Below are 23512 nucleotides of genomic sequence, written 5' to 3'. Positions count from 1 at the left end.
TGCTCTAAAGGAAGAGTATTTCTGTTAAACAATGTAAAAATGGGAACATAAAAGTAATGAAACCTATAAGGTGAATTTGAATGCTTTTTGTTTCGTATTGAAACCAAGGCATGTAAAATATTTTATTTAACCAAATATGGTAAATATGGTCAATTGTGACCATCAGTCATAAATGTTACCTTAAGGTAACTGTTTGTAGGAAAACTGATATCCACATGAAGTTGATCCTTACGTGATACACAAAAATCAAATCAAAATGGATTAAAGATTGAATATAAGACCCCAAATTATAAAACTCTTAGAAGAAAAGTTTCATGACATTGGATTTAGCAGTAATTTCTGGGATGTCACCGGATATCTTTTGCTTTTCACCAAAAGCACAGGCAATAAAAGTAAAAATAGACGTATTGGACTACATCAAAATTAAAAACTTCTGTGCGTCCAAGGACACAATCAACAGAATGAAAAGGCAACATATAGAATAGGAGAAAGTGTATGTAAATCCTATATATAAAGAATATATAAAGAACCCCTACAACCCAACAGCAGAAAAACAACTAACTCGATTAAAACATGGGCAAAGGACTTAAGTAGACATTTGTCCAAAGAAGAAATACAAACAGCCAACAAGCATATGAACAGATATTCAACATCAGTAATCATTAGGGAAATGTAAGTCAAAACCAGAGTGAGATAGCACTTCATATCCATTAGAATGGATACTATCAAAAAAACCTGGAAAGTAACAAGTGTTAGCGAGGATGTGGAGAAATTGGAACCCTTGTGCATTGCTGGTGGGAATGGAAAAAAGACAACCATTGTGGAATATAATATGGCAGTTCCTCAAAAAATTAAAAATAGAATTACCATATGATCGAGAAATCCCACTTCTGGGTATATATCCCAAAGAATTGAAAGCAAGAAACCTAACAGGTATTTGTAACCATATTCATAGCAGCATCATTCACCATAGCCAAAAGGTGGAAGCAAACCAGTGTCCATCGACAGGTAAGTGGATAAACCAAATGTGTTACATACATACAATGGCATAGCTTTCAGCCTTAAAAAGGAAGGAAATCCTGACACATTTACAACAGGATGAACCTTAAAAATATTATGTTAAGTGAAATATCCAGTCACAAAAGGACACATACTATATTATTCCACTTACATGAGGTATCTAGAGTAGTCAAACTCACAGAAACAAAAAGTAGAATGGTGGTTGCCAGGTGCTGGGGGAGGGAGAGAAAGGGGAGCTGTTTCATGGATCTAGAGCTTCAGTTTTGCAAGATGAAAAAGGTTCTGAATATCGGTTGCACAACATTGTGAATATACTTTACATTGCTGAAATATACACTTAAAATGGTAAATGTCATGTTATGTGCATTTACCACATTTTTTAGAAAGGTAACTATTTGCAAAGGAACAGTTATTTCTCCTCCTCCCGCTGCTACCGTGTTTCCCCCAAAATAAGAACTAGCCGGACAATCAGCTCTAATGCGTCTTTGGAGCAAAAATTAATATTAGACCTGGTCTATTTTACTATAATATAAGACCAGATATAATATAATATAATATAATATAATATAATATAATATAATATAATATAATATAATATAATACTAAGTCTTATATTAATTTTTGCTCCAAAAGACACATTAGAGCTGATTGTCTGGCTAGGTCTTATTTTTGGGGAAACATGATATCAGGTTTGTATGGAGATCTATGAGGCACCGCGAACCACCTACACTCCCTCACACACAGAGTTTTTCATGGCATGTTAAAAATCCGCCTTTGAAGACCCACTAATTATAGAATACACTGTATTCCCAAATTTCGGTTAGAAATATTTACACTAGGCTTTTACTGCACTTAATTAGAGACAAAAAAGTCCATGTTTGATGTGTGCTGTGCTGTGTTTGAGGCCATCTTTCCTGTTCAGCTTCATTCTTTAAAAAAGACTAAGCTGTGTTTCTTCAATATGGGTTTTAGACTGAAAATGAAAGAAGCCTTTGGCAAATCTTTTTGACCAAGTGAAAGCTGACCCTTTTCAAAGTGTTGAATGAAGACATTGGCTATAAGACAACAGAGGTTGGACAGCCATGATTACCCCAGTCTACAGATGCAGACACTGAGGCCCAGAGAGGCAAAGTGACTTGCCATGAAGCATGTCCATAGTGGAGCTGAGGCTGGGCTCCCCACAAAGGCCCCCTCCCTGCTTTCTGGGCCTTTTTGCACTGGATGCTGTAGGTGAAGGTAGAGGGGACAGCACATGGGCTAGGAGAGCAACCTAAGCAATAGCTCTTTGGCTCAGTGGATAAAAAGAAGTCAAAAGTGTGAGTTAATTGCTGGCTTCCGGGTACCAGCTTTGGGTGGCCTGACTACCCTCTAAGGTAAGAGCCATAAGGCCTGCAGAATTCCTAGGCATACCGTCCCCAGGACTGCCTCAGGCATTAGTCAGGTATCTGGGCATTAGTGGATTCAGCAGTAAGTGAAATGGACATATATTAAGAATTTACAACAATAATTAAATTAAACTTAGCAAGGACCCCTGGAATAGGGGAGGGAGCGTGGGCCAGAATGGCAGCAGTTCCTGAGGCATCTTCCTCTCACCATCTGTTGCCCCTCAGCAGATGGAGTCCACCCAGGTCACGCTGGCCAGCTCCACCTCTGCAAGGAGGCCCGCCAGCACTAAGGGAGGAGCACCGCGGGAGGAAGCAAGCAGGGCCACCTCTGAGAGCCACTTGCTTTCCACTTGGGCGCTGGTCAGGACAGTGTAGATGGTCAAACCCTAAGAGATCACCCAGCCCAGCCCAGTCATCAAAAAAAGGTGGGGACCTGAGACCCAAGGAGGGGAAAGGGCTTGCCCCTTGGAGTCATAGGGCACAGAAGTTCAGGGTAAGATTTTGAAGATCAGAGGGGGGTTTGAGATACAACTCTGCAATGAATTATGGGGTGGTCTTGAGTAAGTTACTTACGTAGTCTTGCGTCGGTTTTCTCATTTGTGAAATAGGATCAATATGGGAACATCTCAGAGTTATGAGCATTAAAGAAGACAATTCACATAAAGGCTTAGCACAGGACACAGAATACAATAAGGACTCACTAAATGGCAATATGTTATTGTTGTTTTAAAATTCAAAAACCATTCCTGTTATCATTCTTATTAGCTTACAGAGCATGTGAGGCAGAGCCATTTCCAGAAGGTGGATATCTGACTCATCTTCCTCCACCATGCACCATCCCACAGACTATAAGTTCCATCTGGCCAACTCCTAGTCATCCTACAGGAATCAGTATAGGTGTCCCCTTTTCCAGGAAGCCCTCCTTGGTGCCCCCCCCCCCCAGCCTCTCTCCAGTGCATTAAGTGCCTTCCTGGGTTCACAGTCCTGTGTGTCCTCTCTCACAGCACCTATCTCCATGAGCCACAGGTGCTCTTTTTCTTACTTGAGAGCTCAATGGCGGCAGGAAGCATTCTGTCCCGATGATCATAGCAACAACCGTTCCATCCATAGTCTTAACGCTAACTACACAGGAGGCCCTGGCCTAGGCTAAGTGCTTTGCATGCATTTCCTCACTTGGCGCCCCCTCCCTGGAAAGGATCGCTGTTACTCCATTTTACAGGTGAGGGAGCAAACCTGGCTTCTCGTCCTGGCTGTCCTGCGTGCTAAGTCTGTGTCCTTGGGTACGTGACTTAACCTTCCTGAGCCTGTCTGTCCCAGCACCGGTGCTTGGAACCGCTGGTCCTCACAGCTTACTGGTTTATCTCCGTGCTCCATGAGCTGGTGTCCTCTAGCGAAGTTAGCTGTGGATTCAGCTTGGGCCATTTCAGGGCATTTGGGTCAGAGAAGCAAGGACTCTCTGAGAACTTGGCCTTCCTCATGCTCCCTTTCCCAGCTGTCCCAAGAATGTCTCCACCAGACTTTTTCACGGTCCTCCACTTCCACCCTAAAGAGGTGACCCCTGGGTTTAGGGATGCTGCCACCTGGTGGCCACAGGCCATCAGCACATGGGAGAAAGGGTAACTGTACTGGCTTGGTGGGTTGAAAGAAGGCTCCCACTCTGTGCTGAGTGTATGTGTTTGGTCCCACTCTGTGCTGAGTGTATGTGTTTGGAGAAGGCGGGCAGCTGGGCTCCAGAGAGCACGACCCATAAGGCATCATAGAGTCATGCATAAGCCCAGCTCCAAGTCCTGGTTCTGGCACTTCCCAGACATGTGACCTTGGGCTAGTTGACTAGCAGCTGCAAATCTCAGCTTCCTTATATTCCTAATGGGTAGCCAGCCTTCTCCTCCTGTGTTAGGGCCACATCCCCCACAATAACCTGGAGATTCTTCCTAGAGCATCCTTTTTACCTCATTATTGTTAAAAGTGGAATTTATTTAAACTCATGCAAATTATGTCTTCAACTCCAAAATTATGTTTATTCCAAGCAAAACCTAGGGCCTTCTGAGAACTTGGGGTTTGTGCAGGCTGTCAGTCTGCTCTGCAAGCCCCTCTCCCCAGGATACCTCCTCATTCTCTTCTGCTGTTAAAGGTTCTGCCAAGAGCAATCCTCATTCATCAACTTCTCGCCGTGTTCTTGGCACTTGGCACACATCTCTTTTAGCCCTCACACACCAAAAATTACCCTCATTTTACAGAGCAGAAATCAGGTTCAGAGAGACTGAGTAACTTGTTGAGGTCACATAGTTGCTGTAAGAAGGAGCCAGGCCTCCGACCTGAGTCTCACCTGCCCACCACTGTAGGAAGCCCCAGAAGCTGTTGTTCTGTCTCTGAGTTCCCCAAGGAGCACATGATGGGGCACATTTGCTCTATGATGCACACTCCCCAGGTCCCAGCACCAACTGGAGGAGGCTGTCCCAAACGAGGGGGCCAAGCAGAACAAACCCAGCACCTCCACTCCCGCTGCTCTCGCCCGCCCCTCAGGGACTGCCAGCCAGTTGCCAGCAGGACTTCCTCCTGGGCTGTGGAAGATGCAGCCTGGGCAGGACTTCCTCTTGACAGATGAATTCCCTGGCTGTTTCAGTTCTCCCTCTTGCTGGGAACAGCTTTGAACCAGGTTCCACAGGGGTCATGAATACATCTCTTTTGCCCACTCACTGAGACATGGTTGCAAGGGGCAGCGGGGAGGGGGTGTCCCACTCCCAAGGGAGGAAAACTAAGTCCCAGAGGAGGACAGGATTCACCCAAGGTCATATACCTCGGGGGAACAGAGCCCCTGCCAGTCGTCTGCCTATGGCCCAGTGCCCTTCTCTCCTGGAGGGCAGGGACATCTGCGTATCATCGAGACTGGAAGGCAGTGCGCGTGGGGAGCCCTGAGGAGGCGGCCCTTTTCCATGGTTCAGAGACATGGAGCTGACTAGGCAGCCTGGGCTAGGGAGACCGATGGGCAGAGAGGAAAGGCTCCGGAACATGGCCAGCCACCTTCTGTTACCCCGTGACAGGCATGTAGGGCCTGCTTGAAGGCCTAAGAGGCCTGGCTGAACCTCTCCCTTGTTCTAACTCCATCTACCATGTTTCCCTGAAAATAAGACCTGGCCTTATATTAAGGTTTGCTCCAAATGACTTATTAAGGCTTATGTTCAGGGGATATCATCCTTAAAATCATAGTAGGGCTTATTTTCTAATTAGGTCTTATTTTGGAGGGAACACGGTATCTCTGAGACCAGGTCAGCTGTTAAGAACTTGTCAAGACTAGCTGAAACCAAGATGTCTGCCTAAATGACCTCCAAAAGATTTTAAAAGCTCATTACAATATAATCTTCACGTTAAATAACACATGTACCAGTGTCATGACAGTTGACAATTGCATGACAGTGCCGGAAGAGACCACAAAGGAACAAAAGGAATGCAACCCTGATCCTGAGAAAGCCACGGCCCCTCCCCTTCCCTTCCTCCCCAAACCCGTGAATATTCCTCCTGCCTATTTCCCTAAACCTCCCCTTCATTTCTGCTGTCCTATTTAGACCACCTCTCAACCTCTAAGGGGCAAGAAGTTGCTTTGAGAGCTGCGCTCCTGCTTCTCCATTCTCTGGCTATGGAATAAAAGCTTGCATTCATTTGAGTTTCGTAATTGGCCTCGTGACACCAAATGGGAAAATAACCCTGTTTGAGAGACCTGGAAAGGGGATTTTCTCCCCTTAGTAACACTTAAACTCAGCAGACTCAGCCCCATGTGCGTTTGCAGGCCTGGAAGCACCTCAGAGTGGCTTCTGGTTATCCATCAGTCATTCACTGAGACGGGGTATGTTGCCAGCAAGAGCCCTGGGGTCTAGCCTAGCTGCCCCGCATGCACCTGGCTTCTCTCCCTCAGACAATCAGCATGCCTGAAATGCTGCTACTAGCACCACTGCATACAGGGAGAATGCCATGTAAGGATCAAGGCAGAGATCAGGGTCCTGCTTCTATAAGCCAAGGATGGCCAAAGATTGCCAGCAGACCAACAGAAGCTAGGTGAGAGGCCTGGAGGAGTCTCTCTCACAACCCTCAGGAAGAACCAACCCTGTTGAAATGATCTTGGACTTCTGGCCTCCAGGATGACGAGACAATAAATTTCTGTTGTTTAAGCTACCCAGTGTGTGGTACTTTTTTATGGCAACCCTAGGAAAACCAATACACCAGTCAACACCTCTCTGCAGAGATAACTCAATATTCTGACCTTTATTACCACAGGCTGGTTTGGCCTGTTCTCGTGTTTCATAGAATCATACAGTCTACATAATTTGTGCCTGGTTTCTTTTGCTCCACGTATGGTTTTGAGATTCGTCTACGTTGTGTGGGTCATTAGTTCATTCTCATTTTTATTGTAGTGTTTTGTTACATATTATATAATTTGTTTATTCATTTTCCTGTTAGTGGACATGTGTTGTTTCCAGTTTTTGCTTAATGCTTGCTTTGCTCCAGGGGCAGATACAGTTGGCATCTCTGGGGGAGGCTGGTCTCCTAGGGGAGCCTCAGTGACAGTGTCTCACTGGCTGTGGCAGGGAGGGACAGGTAACTGTTTTCAGAGTTCTCTGTTTTTTCTCCTTAGTTACTAAGCCACCTACTAGAGTTTAAATGCTCAGAATAGAGGAAGCAAGCTAGGAGCCCTGAATAGTACCCAGAAGGGCTTAAATTCAATTATCCTCTGGGGGTGTGACCTGCTGAGACCTCTGGGACCACAAGGGTCACTCATGAGGCATGAGTAAGCGTTGGGCTGGGGGACAGTGAGGCAGAGCAGGGAAGCACCTGCCAGCTGATGGCTATGGCCTGGCCTGCACCCCTCACCTGTACACCCTCCAAGAGTCCCAGGGTGGGGTTTTATTGGGAAAAGAGGAAGCATTATACTCCTAGCTCATGCTGGGGCCTTGAGCCAGGCTCTGTCCCTCTTATGGCCTCAATTGCCCCCTGTATAAGATGGGCACATGTCTATCGCCAGCCTGTGTGGTTGGTGGGTACAATGGAGGCAATATAAACATACTGGTAAACTATAAAGAGCTGTGCCAGGTGAAGAATTAGCACTATCATGACATTTGGTTACTTCCAGCACAGCCAGAGCCCATAATGCTAAACAAACATCTATCTTCCAGACTGCCCTCAGAGGCCAGCAGAGCCCAGGAGTGGTGGACATGGAAGGTGGCTTTCTAGCTGTCCTCCTGCAGAAGAGGCCACCCTGTGTGAGTGGCTGTTTTCTCCCTTCCTCTGAGGCCCTGCCTTTTCTCAACACATTCAAGGGACTGCTACGTTGCCCACAGCTCCCTCAGCCACCCCGAGTCCAGCCATAATGCTGTCTTCACAGTCTTCCATATGCAGTGGTGGCTTCCCCCACTGACCCTGTGTCCAAAGTGATTCTCCTTTCTAACAGGCCTGGGGTGCTTTGCCCCCACGCGACTGTCAGGGGAGAAGAGGGACGTTGCTGATATCCTGGACACAGATGTCAGGGTTTCTGGGGACGAGCCATAGAGACTGGCTGAGCTGAAACCCAGGAGGGAAACCATCTGTCAGAGGGCCTCTCCTAGCAGGGGTCCCAGGCTGGGGTTTCTCAACCTCTCAGCCGTGGGGTTGTACTTCTGCAATAGGAAATTACACTTCCATTTTCTTTCCTAAAGGGGAAAGAGGAAGAAAGCAACAAAACTGTTGAGGCCTCTGACACATCACATCCCTGAACCACAGCCATAATTGCCATCCCCAGAAGCGCCCCAGCCTGGATCCACTTCCTCCTGAAAGCTCACAGCTATAGTGCCAGAGCCAGATGTGCCCTTGCCAGTAAGGGAGGTGGAGGACAGAGGGACTTGAAACCACAGTGAGGGGAGGAGGCCGCTGAGGCTGAGAGCACACACCCCAGAGTGTCTTCCTCCTGTCTTCCTAGAAGCAGCATTGGCAGGCCTGTGTTTCTGCTTCCCCAGAACAGCTGGGGTCCTGGAGATAGAAGACGTGCCTGCTGTGGTGGGGGTTTCTGTCATCTCTGGAGTGCTCAGCGGAGCAGAGAGTAAGGTCACAGGAGCAGGGGTGGACCCTTCTTTCTGAGTGATTGGGATTGGTTCCTAAGAGTGGACGCTGAGTTTCTGGCCAGACCTGAGGACTTGGATACCCAGCCCAGCTGCCCTGGGCCTAGCTTACATCACACACCTCAGGAAGAGGCTTTCCGCAGGTTTGGGCCAGAGGGGGATATGGATGGAGGGGTGTGTGTGTGTGTGTGTGTGTGTGTGTGTGTTAGGGAAAAGGGGTGTCCTGAGAGGCCCACCCCTCAGCATCAGACTGGAAGGTCCTTACCATTAGCCAGCTTCATTCATAGGCAGGAAGGGCAGAGGGTCATGGGGGCGGGGGGGCGGCTCAGAGGGACATTGAGCCTGTACCACATGTGACAGGCTCCCTGTTCCACAGCCTTTAAAACCAGAGTCCAATTTGGGGCATATCTAAATGTGATTTTATGTATGTGAGCTTCTCCTCATTTAGCCATTTGGCAAATGTACCCCCCTGCCCCCCGCCGCCAACCCAGACACTTGCTATAGCCAGGCTCGGTCTGCACTGGGCAGTGGGACACAGGGCAGTGTGGCAGCTCAGACCACACCCTGCCCTCAGGAGGCTTTCAGGAGACAGGAGCAGAGTGGCACAGGGAGGACAGGACAAGGACACAGAACTCTGACGTGTGGTGCAAAGATGGACCGAAAGGGTGCTGGGCCAGTTGCCCAGGGGGAGTCTCCCTGTTGTGACGGTCCAAGGGCAGAGAGAGGAAAAGAGCTTCATAAAAGAGGTCATGTTTGAACCAGGCCTTTAAGGAAGAGCAGGGTCTGGACACAGAGTTTGGGATGGAAGATACATTCTTAGTAGGAAAAAGAGTGTAAGCAAAAGCCTGGTGCTGGGAAAGTGTATAATCAGTGGTTTCAATGCACTCAGCCCTGTTGAAAGTTGGCTCCTACTGCAGGTGGGGGCAGGTCCTGGGCCACACGGAGTTGGTGGCTGTGGTAGAGAATTTGTGTTCCTCAAATCCATGTAGGAACAAAGCTGACCGTGGCAAGTGGCCTTGCCATATGTGCCAGTGAGATTCTAAAGGACAAATTATAGGAGATGGAGTTGCTGGGACAAACAGAGTGTGTTTCACACTGTGGCAGATACTGCCGGTTGCTCTCCATGGAGCCCGATCTGCTCTTGAGCGAGAGACCTTCTTCATCAGGATGTCTTCTGCCCCAGACAGTGAGGGTGGGATGCTTGAGGCATTCAGGCCCAGAAACATTTGGCTTCCCATAAGAAGTACTTGGAATGTGGTAGTTGTTTTTATTCTTCCTCGGATTTCCAGGCAGCCTCTCTGATCTCCCCAGAGCAGGCGGGGCTTCCCTTCATACGCCTGATGCTAGAAGCTCCTGTCTCTCCCCCCAGCTGCGTGCTTGGGAGTGTCAGTACTTGTTCTCCTCTCACATCTGCTTAACCCCAACAGCTGGTCAGAGGAAGGCTTAGCCAGGGTTCATTGTGTGCCTGTCGGATACAAGGAAGGTGAATCCTGTCTGTCTGTCCTGCCCTTTCCATGAAGCAGCGCCAAATTGTCCCCAAATGACCAAAACCTCACCCTGCGATCTGGAATGCCTTATATTCTGCATAGATAAGGACAGACCTACCTATATTACAGAGAAGAAAACTAAAATTCAGAGAGGGTGGGTGGCATGCCCCACTCACAGAGCACAGGAGAGATGAAGCTGGGGCTAGAACCAGTGGGCCTTGGTTCCTCCATCCTGGATTGACCAGGATAACAGTGTCCACGGTCAGTCCTTGGCTCTGTTCACCTGGAGATGGTCCGGGGTTCCTGAGGTGGGCCAGAGTGTCTGGGCTCAGGGAGTCAGAGGTGTGTTTGGCTCCAAGCCCACCTCTGTGTCTGTGTTCCATCTTTCTCAGGTTCCCGTCCATGGAGAGACCCCACACGGTCCTACAGGTGAGCCTACACCACCCCACAAAGGACCCAGCCATTTTCACCACCGTCCCACCTCGAATGCAGCATGACATCAGCCCACTGCTGGTAGGGCGCAGCTCAGAAGCCCACCTCCAGCTGCAGCTCCCCGCCTCTCTCGCCAACACCTGTCCCTGGAGCCCTACCGGGAGATGGGCAGCAATGTGCTGGCCTTCAGCCTCAAGGCCCTGAGTCGCAGGGGCTGCGTGTGGGTCAACGGGCTGACCCTGAGGTTCCTGGAACAGGTCGGCCTGAGTCCCGTCAACAGGGTCGCCTTCTCCGGTGTGCAGATGGTGGTCCGCATAGAAGGAGGCCCCTCCCTGGAGCACTTTGTCTGCTGTTTCCATGTCAGTCCCTCCCCGCTGATTTACAGGCCCCAGGCGGAAGAGACTGATGAATGGGAAGATATCCCCCCGGGCGCTGCCTGCCCTGGGTTCAGAGCAGCGGGCTCCAGGTCACCTGGACTTTCTCCATGGCCCTTTCTAGACTGGGGACAGCCAAGCCCTGGAGGAGGAACAAAAATATAGCTCCAGAGGGAGCCCGCAGACGGCATGCTCTGCTCGCCCCGCCGCTGCAGAGAGCACGCCTTGGCTGAAACAGGACTTGAAATATTTGAGCTACGTACATCATGCGATGCGACGTTGACAAGCAAGGCCTGCCTGGCTAATAATGAACTGATTCTGCAAACAGGAACAGCCTGGGGTGGGGGTAGCGCCCTTCGCGGTTCCAGAGCTACAAGGTAATGGTAACTTCATATACTTTTAGAGGCCCCAAGGGCCTCTAGAAGCCCCTCTCAACATTTCCCCACATTTCCCAGTCTTGTCTAACTAGGAGTTACTTTATGTTGCTAATTCTGTGTGCTGCTTAAAAGCCGGAGTTTGAGGTTGCTCCAGGAATGCATGGACACATGTAACAATTACGTTTGTGGTAGCTGGGGGTTACCTTGGGCTTTCAAATACTCACAGGCACTCTGGCTTAGGGAAGCCTGTGTTTAATAAACTGAAGTATTTCATTAAGCTGGCATACCCAATAGGATTCCCTGATCCCCAGATGGCTGCATGCACACCACGTTGTCACGCAGAGGCCGGGGCGGGAAATAAAGAAGAGGTGTAAGAGGAAATTGGAAAGGTGGGGCTCACATTTCTGGAAGGGATGCAAGCCGAGCTCGGGACATCCTGGGCATGGAGAGCTAGAGGCTGGGCCTTTCTGGAAATTCATTGCCACCATCATCATCCTCACCCTCACTCTCTGTCACTTCTGAATCAAAGCCTTGGCTGACCAGAGGGCACAGGTCTTCAGGGAAGGATGGCTTCCCAGAACACTGGGCTCTTTCTGGATTAATTCTATGAGAAAGTGGCTTGAGAGCTTGTGTTAGAAGAATTCAGCCCAGCAGTTATTTCACTTAGGGTGGGTCATATACCAATGGGATGAGGTGGTCTTTCCAAATAAGGGGCTAGTAGGGCGTCAGGCAGGCCAAGGGTGGGATAGTTTTCTCAGTGAACAGAGAAGCAGAGCAGAAGCAGCCACTCTCCAAGCCATTCTGGGGCAGTGGGGGAGGAGGGGGTGATTAGGAGTGTGGTTTAGAAACAACGTTCCCCTGTGTAAGGAGGGGAGGGTCCTACAAACAGATGGTCGCCATCATCCTAGACCCTGGCTGGATCACATCCTGAGGTCTCTAACCACCTCCAACAAGGCCTTCAACACTCTCCACTGACCATCCAAGAAGAAAGACCCTTTTGTACCCAGGGCAGGCCACAAGTGAGATCAACTGCAGTGCCAAGCCCTGAGCGTCTTCTCCATGGGAAAGACAGCAGTGGGCAGGACCCAGGCCTGCCCTGGCCTGGGAAGCCTCCCGTCAATAGGCAATGAGGCGAGTAAACTCAGCTCACAGCCAGGGCTCAGAGGGGAGAGCTGCCCAATGCTATGAATGGCCCCTGGAGGCCCCCAAAGCAGTCCTTCATTCAGTCATTCAGCAAACTGTTACCGAGCACCCACCTTGCATCAGATGTTGTGCAAAGCCTCAGGAACCCACAGTGAACAAGGCTGACAAAGTCCCTGCCCTCAGGAAACTTAAAGGAACTCAGGAAAGGCATGAGTTCAAGAACTAATCCCTTCGTTATTTGGTCACCACTGTGATCAATGCTATGGACATTGTGTTTCCGCTCTTCAAGCTAAGTGAGCTCTCCTGTTAAGTGGCCATGTCTGATGAGTGCTCATTATGTGCATGGCGCTCTGCTAGGTGCCATGTGCATTGCCCTGTTGAATCTTCACAACACCCAGATAGACAATGGTATTAAGCACACTGTACAGATAAGGAAACTGAGGCTCAGAAAGGGTAAGTATCTTGTCCAACATCATGTCACTCATCAGCTGTGTGATCCTGGGCCAGTGACTTAGCCTGTTTTTGTCTCCATGTCTCCTTCTGGAAATGTGTAAGATAATAGTACCCACCTGCTGGACTTCTTATGAGGGTCTTAGGAGGTGGCACATGTGAAGCACTCAGTGCAACACCTGGCACACAGTAGGTACTCAGTAAAGGTTACCTACTATCATGAGACCTGAGAGAGGGAACCTAATAGGTCCAGACCCAAGGGCTCACCTTGGACACATAGGTGGAGCTAGAGAAGGTTGGAAGCCTAGTGGACTGGCTGCAGGGCCCAAGGACTCATCTGCACTCTGTGATTCCCACATGAAGGATTTTGTCTTAGCCATGGAGCTGGTGAGCAGTCAGGAGGGGATTTTATCCTGTCCCTTGTACCAGAAGGTCCAATATTCAGGGTTTGTAGAATGGGAGATGTGCTGCCAAAGCTGGCAAGCAGAGATGTGTGTAGTGTGGTCTGATGATGCCCCCTGCTTTGGAATTTCCTTTATATTTCACATACAAATGGTAAATGCAACAATGATCCTTCCACAGGCCAAAGTGTTCCCCAAACTATGCCTTAGAGAGCAGCAGCCCCCATACAGAACTGAGAAGCCATAGCCTGGAGACTGCACCTGAGCATCAAAGCCTGAAGAGAGGAGGCTGGCTGGTGGCATCGCAGGGTCTCCAGGGCACGGCTCCCCTGCTCCACCAGGGAACCTTTGCCCCTGAGTGGAGGTTCTCCCCCTCCAGGAAGGAATATACCCCTCCCAACTGGGGGCCTATGAGAGGAAGCAGTCTGCATGGGGGTGTCTGCCACTTGGGGTGAAGGGTCTATGAGGCCCTCCGGGACCCAGGATGGACTGCACAGCAGGCTGAAGGATGACAGGGTAGAAGAGAGCCAAGACATAGCCTGCTTATTGTGTCAGGCTCTGTCGGTTCACGGAAATCTCCTCCAGGAAACTCACTGCTTGTCTTGTACCAAGTATCAAGATAGCAAAGCTCCCCCCGATGTTCCGTTCCATTTTTCTTTTTCTTTCTTTTTTTAAAAATAATTTTATTATTATTATTTTCACTTAAGTATAGTTGGTATACAATATTAGGTTAGTTTCAGGTGTACGATATAGTGACTCAGCATTTTTATACCTTACAATGTGATCACCACACTAAGCCCAGTAATCATCTGTCACCGTGCAAACTTATCACATTATTATTGACTATGTTCCCTTTCACCTTTTTTATCCATTACGCTCTGTTTCTCTCTCTCTCTCTCTCTCTCTCTCTCTCTCTCTCTCTCTCTCTCTCTCTTTCTCTCTCTCTCTGTCTCTCTCTCTTTTTAATTTTTTATTGGGGAACAGTGTGTTTCTCCAGGGCCCATCAGCTCCAAGTCGTTGTCCTTCAATCTAGTTGTGGAGGGCGCAGCTCAGTTCCAAGTCCAGTTGCCGTTTCCAATCTTTAGTTGCAGGGCCCGCAGCCCACCATCCCAAATGGGAATTGAACCATCAACCTTGTTGTTGAGAGCTCAGGCTCTAACCAACTGAGCCATCTGGCTGCCCCCATAGGTTCTGTTTCTCTTGAGTAGAAACCCATTTAAATCAGATCTCTGACACCCACCCCACTTTCTCCAGCAACTGGAATTATCAGGTTGGCTTTAGGGCCCCGGTCTATGCACTTGATACCACTTTCCTTTGCCTGTTCAGACAGCCTGAGCAGGCCAGTGAGGCCCTTTGCATTCTCTCAGCTCCCACACACAGGGTAGCTCACGTGGCTGAGTGCACACACACAAACCCATGCACGCACACAGAGTGGTGATGCCAAACTGGGGCTCTGCAGTCACACTGCTGCCTGGCTTAGAATTCTGGCTCTACCTCTTACTGGTGCTGTGATTTTAGACAAGTGACTGAAGCTTTCTGTGCCTCAGTTTCTTCTGAAAAATGGGAAACAACAGCACAGTGAAGATAAAATGAGGCACTACATGTAAAGCGCCAAGAGAAATGCTTGGAACCCACCAGTGCTCAGTAAGGTTAGCGTTCATCGTCATATCTAGTGGATGAATTGAATGTACATAGACACTTGCACACACACACACACACACACACACAGCCCCTGCTAAAGAGCTACATCAATTACATTCAGGCATACCCTAGAGCACTACAATTCTCTGAGATGATGTGTAGAAATATAGAAATCATCCCCTGTGTCCTGTAAGGCATTTTAACCCTACATTCCTCTGCTTTTCCAAGAATGGGAGTGTCCCTAACCTGTCTTTAAGAGAGACACTGCATCCCCTCGAGTCCATGTCAAGGGAGACATGAAAAGCACGACGAAGTACCGTGATGGCGGATGCATCTGACAGCGCCATCCTGGCCACAGCCTGGAGCAAGGAAGGCCATGGCTGAGCACGGACAGTCCCATGTGGGATATTGGCACAGCGTGACCACGGTTTCCGTGTCTGTCTCTGTGAGACCTCAAGCTCCATGCAGACAGGACCACGGATCGTTCACTGTTGTGTTCTGGTGGCCATAATGGAGCTGGGCAGAGGACAGATAGGCAGGTGGCAGGCACAGGTACTCAGGGAAGCAGTCACTGTGCTAAGGCGTGAGCCAGGTTTCCCAGGGCAGGCAAGGGCAGGACCAAGGCCTGCAGCAGTAGGACAAGAAGAGGGCTGGCCAAGCCATGGGAAGACAGTACCGTGTTTCCCCGAAAATAAGACCTACCTGGACTATCAGCTCTAATGCATCTTTTGGAGCAAAAATTAATATAAGACCTGGTATTATATTATATTATATTGTATTTATTATATTATACCCGGTCTTATATTAAAATAAGACCGGGTCTTATATTAATTTTTGCTCCAAAAGACACATTAGAGCTGATGGTCCAGCTCGGTCTTATTTTCAGGGAAACATGGTAGGAACAGGCAAATGTGTCTCACATGTACTGGGTCTCCGTGGAGGCAGCCCAGACCCCCTGGCCGGGGCTGAACAAGGCTGGTACTTCTGCCTAGCTCTTGAGCTTCTGCAGCCCAAATTCAACCAGAACTCTGGGTGTTTGGAATTCTCTGTGATGATTGCTGAGGAAGGTTGACAGATGTGACAGGGCCCCATATCACCAACGGATAGTTCTCAAACAGCACTTCCTGCCCTAAACAGAGACATGTAGGGGACAGGCACTCCAGGAAACCACGGGAGAGACTGAAACAGTAGCAGTCAGGCTGCCTGGATTGAGCCTTGGCCTGCAGCCCACGTGTCCACAGGTTCTGGTTGGACCCCTCTCCTCCACCCCAGTGCAATGGAGACCAGCTCATGCAGACCCCGTCCGCCAAACACACACTAGGAACACCCTCCCTGTACTAACACCCTGCCCACACATACCAGAGCTGTCTCTTTAAGAGATTCCCTTGTGTCTGGAGGAAGCTAAGCTGTCACCCTGATGGAGGTGTCTGTATTTTCAAAGAGAGGATTGGAGAGGGCAATCCTGGCCCCCACAGAGTGAGTTTCCTTGTAGAAAGAGTGGCACTAAAGGCTTCGCAGTAGACCGATAAAGGGAACATTTCTGCTTCCCCTCAAATGGATGGTCACTTTGTACATGTGTAAAGCAAGATATATATGATATAGTCAAGGGGCTGGCTCAAGGCCCCCCTGTGACTAAGTAGTAGATCTGAGACGGGAACTCAGAACTAAGTCTTTCCATAGCAGCCCACTGGTGGCCAGGCGGCTGTCAGCAGAGACGTACAGAAGGAATGTGGACGGCAATGTGGACGGTTCATCACCACCGGCATGAACCTCCCAGACCCCCACCCTGGGCTTTGGGCTGGGAGACCTGCCTCCACTGTCCCTACTGTGTACACTCTGTTCTCAAGATCTGCTCTGTGTCCTCTTCTCCATTGGTTCGCACTCCAGGGCATCTGGTGCTGCTGGTGCTGCCATTAGGTTAGCAGGTTCCCGAAGAATCACACAGGACCATTCCGATCCTCCAGCTTCCCTTCACTGCGACAGCTCTACCTGCATTCCCGTGCTCCAGTTACTCATCAGCGCCCCAGGCCCCTGAAGCCCGTGCCAGGCTTTGGGACAAGGAGGAAACAAACCCAGCTTCTCCATATTTAAGAGATGCCACAGTTAATGAACTCTGTTCTCGTTGCTGGGCTGTGATCCCTCTTACCTTGAACGTGAACTCGCAGGCGGATTAAAGTAAAATAAAACCTACCATTTGAGTTACATTCTCAGCTGATTGGAAACATGCATTACCTCCCCATGACCGGGCTGTGCGAAGGGAAGTTATTATCTTTCTTCAGAGTTTGTAAACTCTTTATGGCTGAGGCAGCTTTAATCCTGCTGGGGGAAAAAATGATCCAGGAATAAATTGCTCTCATTTACCTTTGTTTTCCAATCACATGCTCCAGTGGGAATGAAACATCCTAAGTGAGGGGATGTGGGGAGCCAGGTGATCCGGACAGAAGAGTTTAATTATTTTCTTCTTTAGGCACGTGAGTTGAGAGGGTTTCCCAGTGCCGTTTGGCGTGGGGGCTTGCTCCACAAAAATCTGCACTCCCACACGAAGCCAGCACTCCTGAGCAGTTGCTATTCTCTGCCTTTTTTTATTATTGGAGGAACATGGTCTCCATTTTCCCCCCTTCTTCGAGAGGCACTTGAAGCCACGGTGCCCAGCTCCAGGCATTTGGAAAGACCAGGAATGAGTCTGAGAAAGGGCAGATTTGAATCAAAATCAAATCACAGTGCAGGAAGGAGGGAAAGATTGTGGGGTCTGGAGGGGCTTTCTTTCCTCCTCTGTTATTTCTTTGCTCCTCTCCATGTTCTCTAACGCAGAGCTGACATAGAGCAGGTACCACCAAAGCCCCCAGGTCACACGTTCTCACTGCTGGAAGGAGGCCCAGCTGAGAGAGGTCTTAAAGATGCAGAGGCAGGGGTAGGGGTGGGGAATATCCAGAAGAAAACAAAGACTGGGGTCTTTGGAGGGAGAGCTCAGGCAGGCAGGCAGCCCTGCGGTTTCCATAATTACTTCTCTGAGGGCTCGGAAGCCTCATAGCATTTTTCCATTCACCTGCAGCTTGCTGCAGATGGGCTAAGAAAATGGAACCTATTACATCACCTTTAGGAGAAGTGGGAGAGGGAGTGTATCAGTCAGGATCCCGTCAGGAAAACAAAAGCCACTCTTAAGTATTTCAAAAATTTAATTCATGGCATTGGGTACACAGGTGATGGAGGCACTAAGAAGCCACATGGGCAAAGCAATTCAGAGGTCAGCAAGAGCAGGAAGTTGCTATGGCTGCTCGTTCCCACCCTGGGGCTTCAGGGGCAACTGAGAGAGGCGGTGTGACAGAGCCAGAGTGGGCACTGTCCGGCACAGAGTTCCCCCCAAAGCCAGCACTTCAGAGGCAGAGGCCGTCCAGGGGGTGATGGAGCCAACGAGGAGAATCAGCTGCTACCAGAGGTATTCCGAGGAGCTGAGAAAGAGGGTAAAATACCCCGGCTTGTTCCCTTTGCCACCCCAGTGGCTCCCATTGGCTGAAGCGAGCCAGAAGGCAGCTGCCAAGCAGCCTAGACAATGCAGCCTTCAGTTCATCTCCCTTGTGGTCGGCAGCAGAGGGCAGCGAGAGCAATGGATCTGAGGGCAAATAGTCAAAGCCAGCACAGGGACTATGCTCACTTCAGTGCCCCTCAGGTCCTGCCTAGGCCCCTGGGGTGGCCACCAAAAATGAACAGGAGAGGTGCACCACAGCACAAAGGGCTCCACAGCCCCAGGGCCTGCTAATAGGCCAACACCGGTCTCCCCATCACCATCATCACCCCAACCTATGTGGCCTTCAGTGTCTGTAAGAAAGGAAAGCTGAGGGCACAAAGGACAAGTGCAATACAACGAGGTACGGAGAAGAGCAGCGTGTGACCTGGCCTGGCCCACACAACCCCGCTCCCAGGGAAGCTGACTGGGAAAGCCGCTCCCCTCCCACCGCTGAGGCCGGCCAGCAGAGCAGGGCCCATGTTCCCACTGCTCTCCACTTACTGACTCGGAAACGGCCTTCTCCAGAGCTGCTTGCTTCTCCTCATGTACTAAATGGGAACGCTGTTAGTACTTACCTCACCTCTGTGAAGACTGAAACACACCACTCATAAAAAATCTTCCTGTGCACAACTTGGAAATGCTCAATAAACGCCAGCCATTCATAATGACCACCGCCCATCCCCAAATCGTTACCCTACCAGGACTTCGACTGACTTTTTCCACAAAGGAGCTGGCTCCCTTCTAGCTCCAGGCTAGTGTTGGGACACTCAGAGGGTTTTTTCAGGCAGTGATCTCTGGGACAAAAGGCGTTTCCTCAGCTGGGAACTTGCTGTGTGCTCTGTGCCATGGAACCTCCCACCAGCAGAGCCCCTGAGTGGCAGAAACTGTCTTGGACATGTCTGGACATGTCCATCTTGAACATAGATGGAGTAGCCAATAGATCCTTAGTAAGGGCCTGTTCAGTGAATGACAAGAGCGTGAGCCGGGAGAAAGAACTTCGGTGGGGTGATAGCAGACCTTTAGGAATGAGGCTTTGAGAAGAACCTCAAACCACAGCAAAGCTCCTGGTTAAAAGGTTAAAATGCACTTTAAGTAACTAAGTGCTCAAGGTGAGGAGAGGCCAGAGTGAGTGGTTTGCTTGGTGAATGGGCTCACTGGATCCACAGGACTCTGAGCCCAGGAGCCACGGACGAATCCCAGCAAGGCCAAGCAGGGCCCTCACCCCGGGTTCCTCTGCCATCAGCCAAAGGTTTTCCTGTTTCCAGATGAATGCTGTCTGTGTGATGCAACATAAGCACCCAGCCCTCACCACTGAGAAACACACGCACGAGGTGCAGAGCTCCCCAACTTGGAGCTCTGCCCTGGGAGCACTGGAAGCAGGCAGGCTGGATGCTTGGCATCAGAGGCTTCCAGAACCAGGGCCTCATTACTGAGGAACACATGGTCCCCTGTGGACACTCGTTGGAGGCCAAGCAGGGAAGCTAATAATCAGGGGGCTCCATCTTTCAGTTTTACGTTCCGCTTCCCCTGGGCCTGTGGTTGCCGTGCAGATTTCAAGTTGAAATGTCAGGAAAGCCTCATGTGGTCTGACTTCTTCCCCACTCCACCCCACCCCACCCCCCAACACATACACATTTGCACATGCACACATGCACACGCCTGCCTCTAGGCTCTGTTAAGCACCCCAGGTAAAGTGTCGGTTAGAAAACCACAGGGTAATTATGAGCTGTGAGATTTGCTCCTCGGTTACTGAAACAGAAAATAGTTCCACTTGAGATTCTCAGCACACATTACAAACCAAAGGGAATGTTTTGGCTCGGCTCAGGGGAAAAAATAGAAGCTGAGGAGAGATCTCATTAGAAGAATGGTGAGGGGCGTTCGGGGGAGGCCAGTGTGTTCTGGGAAAAAAAATGCCATACACCCTGGACACAAGGTCCTGGAAGTACTGGAACAGCTCTGACTGTAGTGTTTACCAATTCTGATTTCGATTTCAGTGCTATAAAATCCCACCATGGTCACTTTCAAGGTATCAAAGATGATGGCACTGAACTTGGAGTTGGAAAGAGATGCATAGTGAACACACTAATATATAGCATTTCCACTACACAGATAGAAACGTAAAAATGGAAATGACCTCAAGAGCACAGATACAGTAAAATACAGTAAAATAAATAGGAAGCTGTGAGTTTTCATTATTCATTAATTTTATACTTAATATGGTTTATTTGACTATAAGCTTCTACAACTTAATTTTTAATAAGGGCTTGTTTAACCATCGGTTCTCACAAGACAGTGTGAGATCGCTCCAGCACAATGCTGTATGGAAAAAGTTCCAGGCCCTTGTGCAAAATAACCCACGTGAAGATGCCTTGGAAATGAAGGTGGTGCCTATACCAAAGCCCTGGAGAGGTCAGAGGAACCATTCTAAGAAACTTGTACAACGTTTTCCTATTTAGAAGTGAATGTGTTTATATTTATTACATTAGGTATTCAAAATGACGTATGAGGCTGTTAAACCATCCCATGCTACAGATGAGGGAACCAAAGCTCAGAGAGGGGAAGCGTGACCAAATTTGCTCAGCTGGTAAGTGCCGGAAGCAGCATTTGATGTATGCTAGATCCTTGCTCTTCTCCCCACCCCCTCTATCCGTGCATACCTGGGGAGGGGCAGCCCATCAGGTCTGGCTGAGCTTGGGTTGCAGACTCCCACAGTCAATGACCATTTCGCAGATGTCAGCAGATAATGGTTCACAGTTGGAGGGCTTACGCTGGAGCCCTGTGATCAGTCCTCTGGCTTAAACCATGCAACAGGAATATTAAGAGACCACACCCACTGATTTCCTGGGACCTCTCGCTCAGAGCTTGGGGGCCGTGACAGGTCACCTGGTATTTAGAGGCCATTTCCTTCTCATAAAGAAGGAAAGCACAGCTTTCTGGGTCCGATCTATCTGCTGGGAGAAAAGGGACTTTCAACTCCATCCCTGAGCTGTAGCCATACCCCAAGGCCTCCTGGACACTGAGAATAGGACGCTACCTGGCTGGCCACCCAAGCTGTGTGTATTACCCAGCAGCCCCTCCGGGAGCCCCAAACAGGCCACCTCTCCCAGCCTAGAACAACTGGCATTGGATTGTAGACAGGATCAGGACCGTACTTGAAGCTTGAATTCCAGACCCCAAATGCACGTGTGGCTAGAAACCAGTCCCTACAAAATCCTACAGTACAAAGTGAACCCCCGTGCTACCTCCCAGCATCTCCTAGCTTGGCGACTCCCCCTCTGGCTTGTGGGTAAAAGACATCCCATTGCCCAGGCCACGTCCCCTCAATCCTATGTCACTTCAAATTTTCTGGCATGTAGGTTTGGTATGCTTGGCTCTTTTAAACATCACGCTTTATGGCCTTTTGCAGTGTAATTTTATTCCTGTCCTGCCATTCAATTTGAATTAAATATCAAACAGATGTGAGTCATTTTTTTTGCTCTTTTTAAAGAAAAAGTTTAATATTAGGGAGCATGCCCTCCTATATGATCAGGAAAGCCATTTGGAGAAATAAGCCCCTTCAAATTAAAAAAGAATCACATTGGTTAACGTTAAGATGCTTTCAAGTGATACATTTCGAAGTGCTAAGGGAAGGTGTTTCCAGGAAACTATAAAGCAGCCAGGAGAAAGGAGAAGATATACGGCCCTAGGCTGATGGGGAAATTGGAGCTCAGAGAGGGGGCACCCCCACCTGGGGAGGAAGCTCTAAGCTTGGAGATGAGGTTCACAGATGATGGTGGGGGAGGCCATCTTCCCCAAAGGCCTAGGGGGGAACTGTTCTCTGCAGCCTGTGTGGTCACGGTGGGAAGGGAGTCAGGAGGAGCTGCATTCTGCTCTGAGAGCCAACCTGACCTGGGTACCCACTCCTCACCCTCACATGCTTGCACCAGCCCGGCACATTTCCCCTCCACCAGCGGTCTCAGGGGTGAGATTGTATGTTTGGACATGCTGAATGGCTTAATCCCTTGGTTCCTGCTGCAGGCTCTTGGACAGTGGGGTCTTTGGCCTTTTCTGGGTCTTGGACACCTCTGAAAATGCAGAAACAGCCATGGCTGCTCTTCAGACACAGGCACATGCAAGAACTTGCATATAACCTCAGAGGCCCATGGTCCCCTGATTTGGACCCTCTCCCCTTTCGCACAAGGTAGCCATAGCACAGAGCATGTCACCATCAAGACACTCAGCCCGCAGGGCAGAGGGCCTGCTCTCAGGGAAGAGGAACCTACGTTCCAAGCAGCCACACGCCCAGCACCATGCAGGGCCTTTGCGTGGGCTGGAGGAGCTGGTCAGCCTCCAAACCTCTATGACTTCTTGGCAACACGCATGGCTGGAGCTCAGCGTTATTGGACCTGCCGCCATTTATGGCTGTGAGCCAGGGCTTCTCTAGTGCTGGCTCAGGCTAAAGTGTTTCCATGTGGTCCTTTGACTCATTGCACCTAAAAGGCAGCTCTCCAACTACAGCCGGCAGACTACAAATGACATTTCCATGTGGTGGGGAAAGGGGTCAGAACGCCTCTGATTCCAGCTGGTTCTGGCCATCCTGGACCCTGAGATGAGGCTCTGCACACTCAAGGTTTGCATCTAGGGATGATGTGCAAATGCCCAGAGACCCTGTTCCATGGGGAGCGTGAGGCCCTGCTGATGAGAAACAGAACCAACACTTCCTAGAATTCCACAGACAAAAGCGAAGGTTGAATGGAGGGATTTAGAGCAAAGAAAAGCCTAGACTTTGGAGTCAGACAGCTGAAGTCTGGATCCTGGCTCTACCACTTAGTAGTTTGGTGACCTTGGGCAGGAGACCAAGGTCTCCCAGCCTCAGTTTCTGCTATATGTAAAGCAGGAGTATCGCCTGCCTCACATGCTGTGTTGCAGCCATCTAGCACAGTTGACCTACATCAAGGGCTCAACGTTAAGAAGTTATCTTCTTTTGTCCTTCCTTCCAGGATGACAAGGCCCCTGTCTGATGTGCTTGTGGGGCATGAGGGGCTGGCAGGTGGGTCAGGGCCAGGCTTGCCCCCGGAAGTAACCACACTGATAACCACAAGAGGAGCAGGAGATGCAAAGGAAGGGATGTGAGTTACTGTCTCATAATTCCTGTCTGGGGGAGTGGGGAGGGGAGGAATGCAGCAGAAATATCTGCAAGTGGTTTTAGAAGAGGAATTGAAATTCACAAATCAT

General features: G+C 49.6%; 1 protein-coding gene across 1 annotated transcript; it reads left to right on the top strand.

The window, feature by feature from the left end:
* The first annotated feature begins 8109 nt into the window (after positions 1–8109).
* TIFAB (TIFA inhibitor) lies at positions 8110–11845 on the top strand. Its single transcript, XM_019740212.3, is given in 3 exon segments — positions 8110–8469; positions 10368–10522; positions 10525–11845. Coding segments are annotated over 2 exon segments (567 nt in total). The 5' UTR covers positions 8110–8469; positions 10368–10377; the 3' UTR covers positions 10947–11845.
* Positions 11846–23512: the final 11667 nt, after the last annotated feature.

This window comes from Rhinolophus sinicus, chromosome 5 (assembly GCF_057876585.1).
Source record: "Rhinolophus sinicus isolate RSI-liver-muscle chromosome 5, RSI-T2T, whole genome shotgun sequence".
NCBI classification, from domain to species: domain Eukaryota; kingdom Metazoa; phylum Chordata; class Mammalia; order Chiroptera; family Rhinolophidae; genus Rhinolophus; species Rhinolophus sinicus.
This window is presented reverse-complemented; position numbering and strand designations above follow the sequence as displayed.